The sequence below is a fragment of the Scomber japonicus genome, chromosome 2 (assembly GCF_027409825.1).
Source record: "Scomber japonicus isolate fScoJap1 chromosome 2, fScoJap1.pri, whole genome shotgun sequence".
Taxonomy (NCBI): domain Eukaryota; kingdom Metazoa; phylum Chordata; class Actinopteri; order Scombriformes; family Scombridae; genus Scomber; species Scomber japonicus.
The window spans coordinates 14,238,846-14,251,223 of NC_070579.1; the positions used below are offsets into that span (position 1 = coordinate 14,238,846).

A 12,378-nucleotide genomic window follows, 5' to 3' on the forward strand; every position below is an offset into this window, starting at 1 on the left:
AGAGGGGAATAAAACAGCAAAACAATAAAGAAGCATCTGTTGTAGGAATGCACCGCTCACTGAGAGAGTCGCAGGCTAAGGACAGCATGAAGCCCTGGATTCATATACTTACTGTAAGAATGTCATATTCTCCGGCTGAAGAGAACTTCTTGGATGACACCAGGCCAGTCTTGGGTTCAATGAAAAACTTGCCGTGTTCGTCCCCCTCCTCAATGCTGTAAGAGATCTCAGCATTGGGTCCCTCATCTTTGTCTGATGCAATGACTCGATACACTGGGTCTCTCCTCATCGCTCTCTCTCGCTCTGGCCTCTCCCGCTCGGGGAGCTTGATCTTATAGATTTTCTCCAGGAACAACGGCCTGTTGTCATTCTCATCGAGGACTTGGACGATGACGCGGACAGTGGTGGATTTAGCAGGAACGCCGTGGTCAGTGACGGTGATCTGAGGAGAAAGGAGAAAGACTTCAGACCAAGCAGTATATGGTCCTAAGGCTTTGGGATAACAACAAAAGGACAAATATCATCTGAAACAGTCAACTTTTGATATCTTTTAACTCACACATAGATCACACATAGACACACTTTAGAGACAACAATAGATACATTGCTGGATTTTGGACAAGAAGCAATGAAATATGTACAAAAGTTTAGAAAACTAGCACTGAATATTATGTACATCATGGGAATTTGTAAAGCTTCAAGACAGCTGTGTTAGAAATTTATCATTCCAAAGCCTTAAATTAGTCAAAGGAGAATAAAACAGGAAGCTTGCTTTTTCCCTTCATCATCCTTTCATTCCATTTCTTTCTCAGAGAGTCAACATGCTGCCAACATTTAAGGCAGTTCGCTTTGAGACTTGTTTTCAATGTTTTTTTTAAATCAACCTTTTCTGGAAGAAACCACTAGCCTCACTCTTTTCTATACAGAAGATTATTTGTTTGCTTTATTTTTCTTGAAACTCAATAATAAGATCTACATGGTATAATGAATTAATCCAGTCAAACACAAGTCATGAAGTACAGAAAGATCATGTTTCTTCCATGTCAAAAAAAAATCTCTGTCTTATAAGCAAACCTTTCCAGCAGAAAAATACAAGACTAAATTGGATTTTAGGCTGTTTTTCAGCCTTGCTGGAGAGAGTGCTGGACTTTAATAACCAGCAATTTTGGTCCCATGGTTGCAAGATTGTTAAGTTCAAGCAACTTTTGTCAGGTCAGATGTAAGAGCAAGACAATACTTCTGGGGCTTTCAGACTCTTGGGCCCCTATTATGGCTTAATCATAACAGTTTCATCTACTTTCATGCAAAACTATGTGTTTATTATTTTTTTAAAACACCCAGAACTGGTGGTTTGTGGGTATTTTTAGACACCATAACAACATCAGAAGGCTTAGTTACGAGTATCAGCTGATACATATTGTAATGAAATTGAAAAATAACTTTTGCTTAGTTATGTAATCTTATCTGAATAAGCAAAAGATATTTCTCTTTCTTTTTTTTTTTTTTTAGATATTAATGAACTCATTTCTGCCCTGAGGAGGTTCTGCTGGTGTATTTATGTAAATGTGATTTGTTTTATCTGGAGGCTACTATGGGGAATTGAAAACTTTTCTAATCTAAAAAAATGTTTAATATGTTTGCCTGTGATCATGATAACTGCAGTTTGCATGGCAGGAACACTGACAACCCGCCAAGGCTAATTATTTTAAACTAGCTGCACTTCTTAATTTTGTTAGCACCAGCTGTACTGACTCTGCTGCAGTGAGTCAAACATGCAAACAAAGATTGTACACTGCTAATATACATTGAGAGTTACTGCCTTTTTCTTTTATAAATCCCAGAGACACCCAGTGTGAAAAGATAGTGTCAGAAAACTGCATCATTAATGGGGGATTAATTTAAGTCATAACATCAAGTGGCTCACTAACGCTTTGTAAAGACTTGACACTCATGTCTTCGGACATTCCAGTGCGCAGTTTTAGGAGTTTAATCAAAAGCAAAGAGCCACAGGCTGACCTAAACAAACACAATTTTCATCTTGTTCCAGAAAAAATGGGTTAAAGGGTTGTGCAGCTCAGTGCTGGCAGAGATGTGAGCGTTTCTAGCTTCAAGCCGCAAAATACTGTAGAAGGGCAGAACAAATGTCACAGTCATTTAAAACCATCTGCTAAGTGCTTTCCTAAAAACAGTCAGGAGTCCAGGACCAGGCACACACCATTTGGTTCCATAGTTTCAATTACTAAAGTAATGTGTTTTTGGTTTTCTAGCAGTGTCTGCAGCTGTCTGTGCTACTCACATGATCTGAATTAATTAAATGGGATAACAAGAAACCTGAGCATGAATGTCTCTCTAAGGGAGGATGTGTTTGTGCCCATCCTGTGTTCTGTTTTCCATCATGATCATATGAGCTATTTGGCCTCATATACCCTATGTAGGGATGGTGTCTGATATCCCTTAATATTTAAATATCTTGAAAATGTACTCTGTTTAAAATTAAATCAAATTAGATGATAATAAATAGCAATCAGTAACTAATCACAACTACTAAGCTTGTGTATAGAACAACTATCCATCAACACATGCCTCTCTTTGGAACATGTTTATCAAAAGCCTTTGTTTGATAATTAGGCAAACTGCACAAAAGAGGAGTTACACCAGAGGGAGTGTGTCTCTTTGCATCTGCATAACACTGCTGTGAAGCCGCAAACTGAGAAGTTCCATTATGGTCTCATTATCCCTTGCAAAACTTCTGGCTAAATCTGACTGACCACATGTGAGTTACTGTTTTAATGCCATTGTTGTTTATTAAAACAACCTGGGAATCCAGATAAACTGTGCACGATTTTACGTGTTTGTTAGTTACTGAGAATAATACATGTATATTGCACTTGGCTATAAAATTGGGGGTACTCAGCAGTTCCACAGCAGTTGTTTAAATGGTGGTTTGTTTACATTGCACAACTTGCTCTTTATTTAATCTACACAGAGAAATAGACCGTGTTCCTTTGTTGTAGGATTACTTGCTCAGTCGTTTATCAAGGAAAATGCCACATAAATTGTTTCAGCTTCTCTCACGTAAGGGTTTGTTGTTTTCCTCTATTTTTTAGCATTGGAAATGTAATATCATTTGGTTATGGACAACATTTTTTTTCCTCTTTTTTTGACATTTTATAGATTAAATGATTTATCTGAAAAATGGACTGAGTGGAATCTAATATCCTAGTGAAATAATCTAGACTAGCAACCTGTCCAGAGTGTACCCTGCATCTTGCCAAATGCATGCTGGGATAGGCTCCAAACAACAGATGTGAACAGCCCATTCACCCCTGCTTTTCCATTATAATGTTCTCTCCGCAGTCCCAGGCCTGAATCCTCAGCATGTCCTGGCATGTCCCACTTTTGCTATTTAGCCCCCCTCCTCCTCCGACGGAGGCCTCTCATCCTGCCGCTAGAGCCCACACTCAGACCATCAAGAGCAGCTTTGCCTTTTCTCAAATTCCCCCGCTGCCTTTCTGCCTTTTAGCTCTCTCTCTCTTTCACACACAGGCACACGACTACCAACCCCCATCCATCTCATCATAAAAGCTGAAGGCCCCCCCGTGCTCCCTCCACCTCCTCTTGGCATTTGGTGCAAACAATGCTGACACAGCCCCCACCCTAATTGCTCCACATGTTCCAAATGGCCCTACATGTTTCATTTCTTCTTCTACAACAAGCTAGCACAAAAACTTCAGCAAACTAGCGAGGACTTGATTGTGCCTTGCTCCGCTAGTACCCAGTCAACACACAAAGGCATGTACGCACACATGTATTCTTCTGAGTCATGATTAGTCCTCGATAAGTTGCCCTGAGGATACACTGTGAGGTGCATGTGTGTGTGTGTGTGTGTGTGTGTGTGTGTGTGTGTGTGTAGAGAGGGAAGATTGTAGGCTTTAGGGGTCTGTGCTGCTCCATAAATGTGAAGCCCAATAAAGAGCTTCCTGCTGGATTCCCAATAACCGGTGACCAGCACACACAAACTTCTTAAGTTGCCATGGTTACACCTCCTTCAAGGCTGTGTTCATTCAACAAATTTCTACCTATTTAGGTCAAAAGTTGCTTGCTTTAAATTATTCCTAAAACACACATTCATATTAAATTATAATGCACAAGAGAAACTTTTCATTTGTAATTTTTCTAAAAAAAAAATGTGGGTTCTCTGTGCGCTGCGATTACAATCTATGATTAATCATTATAATCTTTAGTAAAAATCATTACAAGAGAAAGAAATATTAGCATGAAGAGACCAGGAGTGTTGAATTTGGCTTAACATAAAAGTCTACTAGACTCAGAGCTCAGTGTTTAATGTGGTTATTAAATGTCTGTCTGGAGGCCTTTTGTCAAATGAGACAAATGAACAACATTCATGAGCTCAGCTAAGGCGGGAATTAACTATTTTTTTTTTTTTTTTTTTGCAGACACAAAGACACCAATTACAACCTAGTAATTTAACAGCTTTCAGCCACATGTTGGAAGTAGCAATTCTATGTCTACAGTAAACCGCTAGATGGAGGGGCTTAAAGTTTGCATAGGAACCCCTCCAGACTCTGATATCCAGAGGCTTTTACAAATTCAACAGGTGTTGTACAAAAGATTACATTTAATTATTTTTGTCTTATAAATTTGTTATTTACTTCTCAAACAAGAGGACAATTTCATCAGCTAAACATTCCACTAAAGGAAAACTGTCATCCTTTACTCCCCACTTGCATCCCTATCATTTATTCTCAATCCTATAATGCAATTAGTGCAGTGTAATATACAATCAGAGTATGAAATACAACACTGCTCTGGCACCAGATGCACTCAGCATTAACCGTCACCCGATGATCACTGAATGGTGCAACTTCTAACGGTAATTAAAAGCCGTCCAATCTGCTCGCTGTCAGCACCGGAAACGCAATTAAAACAACCATTATCAACCTTGGTTCTGTGGCAAGAAAGAGGGAGGGAGGGAGGTATCAGGAGAGAACAGAGCCGGGCTCAATTAAAACCCACAAGTTTAGACATTGGCCTGTTGGTTTGACGGCTGTTTCCTGTCCCAGCTTGCTCCATCCACGAGACGGAACAGTGGGAAAGAACAAAGGAACAGTCACCACGAACTCCCGCACGCCTCCCACCACTCCCCTCCTACCCCATCCGGAAACCAGCACAAGGAGGAATTATTCCAAAAGGTCCCTTCTTGCACATGCAGCGAGACTTGTTTTCGTTGATAACATGTGGCACTCGGCCAAAACTGGCTGGAAAGCATTCAGAAACTGATTTTTTTTTTTTAATATTAAAGAACTACATTTGTTGACCTTAATGGTTTCTGGTTATCCTCTTACCGATTCATTTTCGCACATAAATAAGACAGGCTGACACTGACCCGACTCCAATGTTTGTTTCCATAGATATTGAAAATCTGCCAAAATAAAGAGCTTACCTCAAGAATGTGCTCATCTTGCTGCTCTCTGTCCAGTCTCCTTGAAGTAGTGGTAACCAGACCTGTTGGAACCAATCAAGAAGAAAAAAATGAATTATACACATACCGAATTAATTATATAGAGAAACAACCACGTTAATAAGTGTGCATTACTCCATTTTTATTAGATCTTTTTGTATTAAAGCAATCATGAACTATTGAGAAAAAATGGATGGAGTGCCCAACAGATAAATCATTTTGGCAGACATAAGCTTATTACAGAAACGGTATATCAGTATTGGCGTATATGTTGAGACAATAAGTAAAAATAAATGTCAGTACAAAGATGTAAAAGATATGATTAAGTACTTCAGATACAGTCTCTCCATTACATGGTTCATTCCTCAGTAAGCACTTTTTCTTTTATAACACTTTTATTTGAGTTAGAATGATTTCTGTCCTATATATTCATGTTATGTGTTATATAAACTGTCAAATTTCCATATTATCAGCCTCACAAATCCCATATCGATTGGTTGTATGCTGCTACATTACTAGATGTTGTCTTCTCCTCCTTAATTAAAAAACACTTTGAAGCAAACACTGTGCCTCTACAAAAGAAACTAACGATGTTGGATTAAGCAACCCTTCCACTCACAGTTGGGTGACATAATCTGAGCTCATCAGTCGCCTGTGAGAAAAGAGTTTGCATCTGGAGAAGTGTTCTCCCTGTAAATTGTCCCTGTTTTTGGTCAACAAAGTTGCCAGACAGCCCACCACACACTGTCTTACATATGTGAAATATCACAAAGCTCTGCAAATAGTGCCCAAACAGCAGCAAAGCCTTGACACCCTGCTTTTAGTTCTTCCACAAGCTGAATAAATAGACAGCCAGTCAGACACAGCCCGCAGTCCTGAGCACTTTTTGAAACAGAGAAAAACAAACTTCAGAAAAAAATCCTGCTGTTTGTTGAAGTGTTTCAAGAGTCTTTTTCAGCTCTATCATTCAGCTTAAGCAGGAGGATTGATGTCTTGTGACATCAATCACACAAAAGGAACTTTGTTAAGCTAGGCTTTTACAAAAGTAAAAATAAAACAAGCTTGAGTCTTGAGTTTCTTGCTAATCCAATTTTGAATCAAATTCGCAAACATAGGGAAGAAAAGAGAAGAAAAGGAGGGTCGGATCTTGCTGCATGACTATGTTATAAGCAGCGTTCTGTCCTCACTCCCAGTGTAATTGCAACTTTGTAGAGACACTGAGTGTAGAGTACACATGCCAGCTACAACCGCACCAGAGCTGTCTGCTTGCCACACTGCGCCTGATTAGCATAAAGCAAAGGATTTCCGAAACCCAAACCCATCAATGGCACATATGCCTGCAACGAGAATAGCAGGCCACAACTTACAGGTCCTGAAATAGACCTCCCTCAGCACTGCAATTGAGGCATATGAGCGAGGCACTTTGCCCCCTTGCCCCCCATCCTCTCTTTCTTAGGTTTTATATAATCTTCATTGAGATAGGAAGAAACAGCTCTACTCAAATTCAGTAAGATGAAAAATAAAGAACACCATCGTCATGTGCACATCATGTTTTTTTGTTCTCCACTAACTTACAGGGCAACACATTGAAATATTGCCTTTTATATAAAATAGCATTGACTGCAGGAGCAAATATGAATGACAAAGGTAAATCAAAAAAAAAAGGAATCTGCTGCCATCCTGAGTTCCTGACAGTGTTACATACACCCTTCCCTCAGGTCTTTCAACACTGACAACACAAGTAAAGATTAGTATGTTGACAACATGAACTGCTGGAATTCCTCCTCGCAGTTTTGCACAATGTCTGCAAGCAAGTCAGTTGAGGATCAGCATCAGTTACAAAGACTTGGGAGCTATGGATTATTATTACCATCAATGTTAATAGTTCTGCTGTGCCACATCAAAACACACTGCACTGACTAATTATTCATGTGCTTTAGCAAGAGGCTGGAGCTGATGGATAATAATGTGTTTAAGCTCCCCTGTGTGCAGTGTTAGGTCACTCTATTCTCTGTATATATATATCATAGAGCAGCATACAGATGACAATATTAACCATTAACCATGCCCAGTTAATGGCTTTGATTTATCATATCTTTCCAAATCAGTTGCCTGATAAAAAAAACTTGGCAAGCTATAACATACAGCTATAACAGACAGACAGCTTGTAAAGAAAACAGGATATTGCCAGTAGGGAAGCACACACTCAGCTGCAAACATAGCATTAGTAAAACCAATGAAATCATATCGCAAACCAAATGGCCTTTATCCAAAGTCTATTTTGGAAACTAGAAATTTGGATTTCGTTACAGTCCAATTCCACAAACATAATTTTCAGCATGAAGATGAGTAAACTACATGGGGTAGCACATTACTGACTGCAGTTTGTTTATGAGTACTCATGCATGTTCAAAGCGCACTTCTGTCTGGTTCAGCTTTAATCTCTCTTTCTCTCCTTTTAAAGAACGACAAAGAGTGCACGAGAGAGAGAGAGGAAACACTATCAGGAAAGCAAAACTCAACAGGAACAAAAAACGTAAGATGGTTTGTATTTCATTGTGGTTACTCACAGAAACCCTCAGGTAGTGAACACGCTCAGATATCATTTGTTCATAGTGTCACATTTGGGAAAGATGTTGGAAATATTAGCATGTTTCATATGAGCGGGACTCTCTTTCTAAATACAGTTTGCACCTTAGGAAACAACAGGGAGCCGACCTTCTCGCAGCAGGGCGGCGACACTTTCTTGACACATATTGAATGCAAAAGAAGAGGGAGCATCCGTCTTTTGCAGATTCCTCCTGTCAAAGTGTCAGCTAGTGGCATTTTCTTCAATTTTTTATGATCCCTGGTTGAAACATTTTTTAAGGCTCTATAGTGGAATTTTGATGGAGAATGGAGGCCAACATCTGCTACGAGATGTAGAGAGGAGAACCGAACATCAATCTGTAACGCAAAGAATAAGTTGCATCTACTCTGTGTTGTGATGTTGTGGATTAAAATGTTTTTTTGTTTGCTGTTGTTCCATTTTTATCTGACAGGCTGTCAGCTCAAACTTGCAGCCCACACAAGCGCTTCAAGAACTGATGCCACTTTCAGAAAATCTTGCATCAAAATTATAATCTATTTAAACTTATCCTACAAGTTATTCTTAAAAAAAGTATACACACTTACCAGCAATAGTGGCCGCTGGTACTAGTGTTCCATTCAATAAAGGTGCATACCTCTCTATCTATACCTAAACGTTAAGGAACTGTAAAATCATTGGTTGGTAAGCCAGAGCTCACCAAAGAAGTCTGCACTTCTAACCCACAGGCTTTGTCCCAACACACACACACACACATATAAACACACACGTACACACACAAAAGCCATCCTCAGGCGTGGGCTGAGCTGGGCCGACAGTAATTATAGCCATGCTGTTTTGAGAGGGGGAGAAAAACAACAGCAAAGTAGCAGTGGCACTCTCAACCATGTCCTTGAGCGCTAGACCCACTGCTCCAAAATGGAGGCCTGGAGAGAGTTAAGGAGTCTAGGACGTTGTTGGGCTGGTTCATGCCCGGCATTGCTGCTGTGATTAGCAGTCTTGAGAGTGACACACATATTTATCTGACACACATTTAGCTGTGACTCCAGACAATGGGGAATGTCCTGGGTAGCTAGTCTTGTAAAGAAATACTTAGACTTCTTGTTGTTGATGAAATGACACAAACATGTATTATTTGAACCTTTGCTATTTGTCTTTTGTGAGCGGAAAAAAATTAAACCTAACCCTAACCCTAACAGACTGCAAACATTTCTTATTCTAACACCAAATGTTAGACGCTAGACAACTATATCAATATTCTCAGCTTTATAATGAGTTGAATGCTTGGTATTCAAGCCTAAAACAGCATTGTTAAAAGTGTTTTTCACCTCTTATAAAGCCATCAACATAATACCATTCAAACTGTGGAACACCCAAAATCCACATGACTGTGGGAGTTTAAAAAGCCATTGGTATATCCAAGTGGAAGCTGTTTGTTCCTTTCTTTGTAACCACGTCTTGCAACATTTCTTGCTACTGACCCTCCCCTTTTATTGAGAAGGGAAGCAGTGCTTGGTATTCCATTTATAAATCCACTTAAAACTTGGATGGATTTAAAAGTCTGCATAGTCCAACTACCGTACTGTTGAACTTGACAAATGCAACAAAGAGAGGCCATTAAAGCTTATGCGAATTTATACATACATACATAAAGTCTTTGTGAAAATGAGTAGAGGGCATTTAGCGGGGAAGACATGTTTACATTAGGATTGAGATATCTCAGCACCTCACAGCTGCAAGGCTTATTAGTAATCTGAAAAGACAACCACGTCATGGAAGAGTTGGGGCTGTAGGGGATTCAGGTTCCTGAATGCTCCTGAAAGTGAATGTTATGTGGAGTTGTCTAAATGGATGGGACATTTGGAAGCCACGGGGCAGCTGAGTTTAGATCTCTATCTTTATATGTACACATTAGATCTGGGAGGTAACAAAGACAAGAGGCATTATAGGTAGTAACAGGTAGGATTATGGGGGATTATTCGGTTCTGATAGATTTTCAGTACATTTACGTGCACTTAAAAGACCAAGTTACTGAGTGAAATCAGGTTATGCAGGTAATGTGAGACTGCTTTTACATGCACTGTAGTAACATGGTCAGTGATCCCATTTCTACCCTAACCCGACCTCATTTTGCAAGTATTAGTTGCTCATTTTAACTCTATCAGTTGAAGAGGAAGCTGCTTCCTGATGTTTGTTGTGAGTGTCTGTGCTGTCTGAATTTTATAAATAGTAAAATGTTTACCGATGTTAACACTGATACTGAGTCATTTCAGATATGCGTGTTCTGCTTGGTACAGTGGTTTGACAACTATACTTTGGTGATGCAAAATTATTATTATTGTTATTTGGTTAACTGCATCACCTCGATCTCATGTTGATAGTGATTCATTCAGAAGGGTACGACTGCTGCCAGTACAGCCCGGAGAAGAACAAGGCCAGTAATAACAGGGCCAGATTTAAAACATGACATGAGAGGGACTTATAGAAGTCAGATTAGGACAATGGCATTGTTACCTGGCTGGTCTTTTTGTAGGAGTTATTATTTTAATTTCTTAAACTGTGATCATGTGTTTTTGGATTTCAGGATTGTATTGTGTAGTGTCTATATTGAATGTATTGTTTTTATCTGTCTGATAATCCAAAAATAGAATTAATGAATCATTTAAGCAATGGAAACATTATACTATTAATTATTCAGACTTCCAGTAGCTACTAAGTGTTAGTTTCAGTTTAAGTGACGTTTGGGGTTAAATCATTTTGTAATAACAGAACACATCGCTCTGAGTAATATATCTCTTCTTTAGTACACTCGCTGTTACCGTCCCTGTTTCATGGCTTTCGGTCCTGCACATGCATACTTGCAAAAAGCTGATTAGAAGCCCGATTACCGGTATCAGCTAGGGAAATCGGGCTTGTCTAATCCCTGACCATGGTTACGGAAATCAGGTTTCTTGTTTCTGTGACATTTAAGAAATCTGCTTATAGAAGAAAGCCAACTGTAACCTGGTTACTTAAGTGTATGTAAACACTGTGTAAAGAATCTGTTGGGTTTTTTTTAAAGTTGGTTTCCTTCATAGACTTTGGTGGTAATTCGGCATCTTTCAAATCCATGAAAATGTAAATGCATTCAAGTTGCATTGTTGGTGTGTTATAAGAATGAAGCAGAATTATTAAGTTCTGGAAAGGCAGATATGTGATGTGAAATGTTCAATTTTGTTATGTATTGAGTTGCCTTTTTGCCTCCATCATTTGACGCCTGCATGTGATGCCTTGTAAAACAGACAATATCCTGGTATGTTATTCATTGTAGATCTGTGCTTTTAATTTTAAAGGCATTTTGTACAAACCACATCTTCAGTGTGTTTGTGTATGATTCACTTGAGTAGGTGAGAACAGTAGAACAACCCTAATCGCATTTTGATGTGCACCAACAAGAGCGACCTGGTCCATTTAACACAAGTGTCTCAGAGCACTTTAACATTAACCTTTAAGCGGGAAAGATCTCAAATGTAAAAACACTCAAACTAAAACACTGCATACTGTAGGCTGACTGTGTAGTGATATGGTGATGTCCGGGACAACGTTTAAGCTTTGGTCTACCTCATTTGACTGCAGCATGCATGTGGAAAAGATGACCAACTTATCAATAGCATTATTAAAATGTGTAACTTTATCTTTAAAATGTGTTGATGGCACAGAAGGCTGTCATGGTTACTGTGCTTGTCTTTTCCTTTTTTTTCTACACCAAACACACAGGTCTATTGGGCCAAGTCTTGCATATTCACTGCTTTTAGGCCTTGAGGTGGGTCACCTATCTCACAATAGTTTTACATTAATCTATCAACCATCAATTTGCATTTCATGAATCCTACTTAGGCAGTTGTGTTTTTATAAGGTCGAGAAGTCAGTCGATGTTTATTCATGCCTCCTTTTTGAAGGACTGCCATCTTCTAACTGAATTTCTGAGTAAATCTTTTTCATATTTATTTTCAGTTGGAAGATCACATAATTTTTCTATTTAATGTCTTCAAAGTAGAGTATGAATAATCATAAAATTCAATGATAATTCCAGAGACTAACACTGCCAAGTGGTGGCGGTCTTCTTTTTTTTTTTAAATACATAAATAAAATTTAGTCTTGAAACAGTAGTCCCAGGTCAGATTTGCTTACCCGCAAATATTAGGGCTGAATTTATGTCTTGAGAGAAAAATCTGTTGGGTTTTTTTTTTCAGTATCACATTTTCTTCTCACAATCTCTTTTGAGAGCTGTGACAATTGTTTGGCCCCCAAATGACCATAAACATCAGGA

General features: G+C 39.0%; 1 protein-coding gene across 2 annotated transcripts in view; it reads right to left on the reverse strand.

Moving 5' to 3' along the window:
* fat1a (FAT atypical cadherin 1a) overlaps positions 1-12,378 on the reverse strand; it is a 70,497-nt gene that overhangs the window by 36,383 nt on the left and 21,736 nt on the right. For both annotated transcript variants that reach the window (XM_053341439.1, XM_053341447.1), the window contains exons 4-5: positions 5,465-5,526; positions 113-442 (exon numbers count right to left, since the gene is read on the reverse strand). In XM_053341439.1, coding sequence (XP_053197414.1) covers positions 113-442; positions 5,465-5,526 — 392 coding nt within the window. The remainder of the gene's footprint in view (positions 1-112; positions 443-5,464; positions 5,527-12,378) is intronic.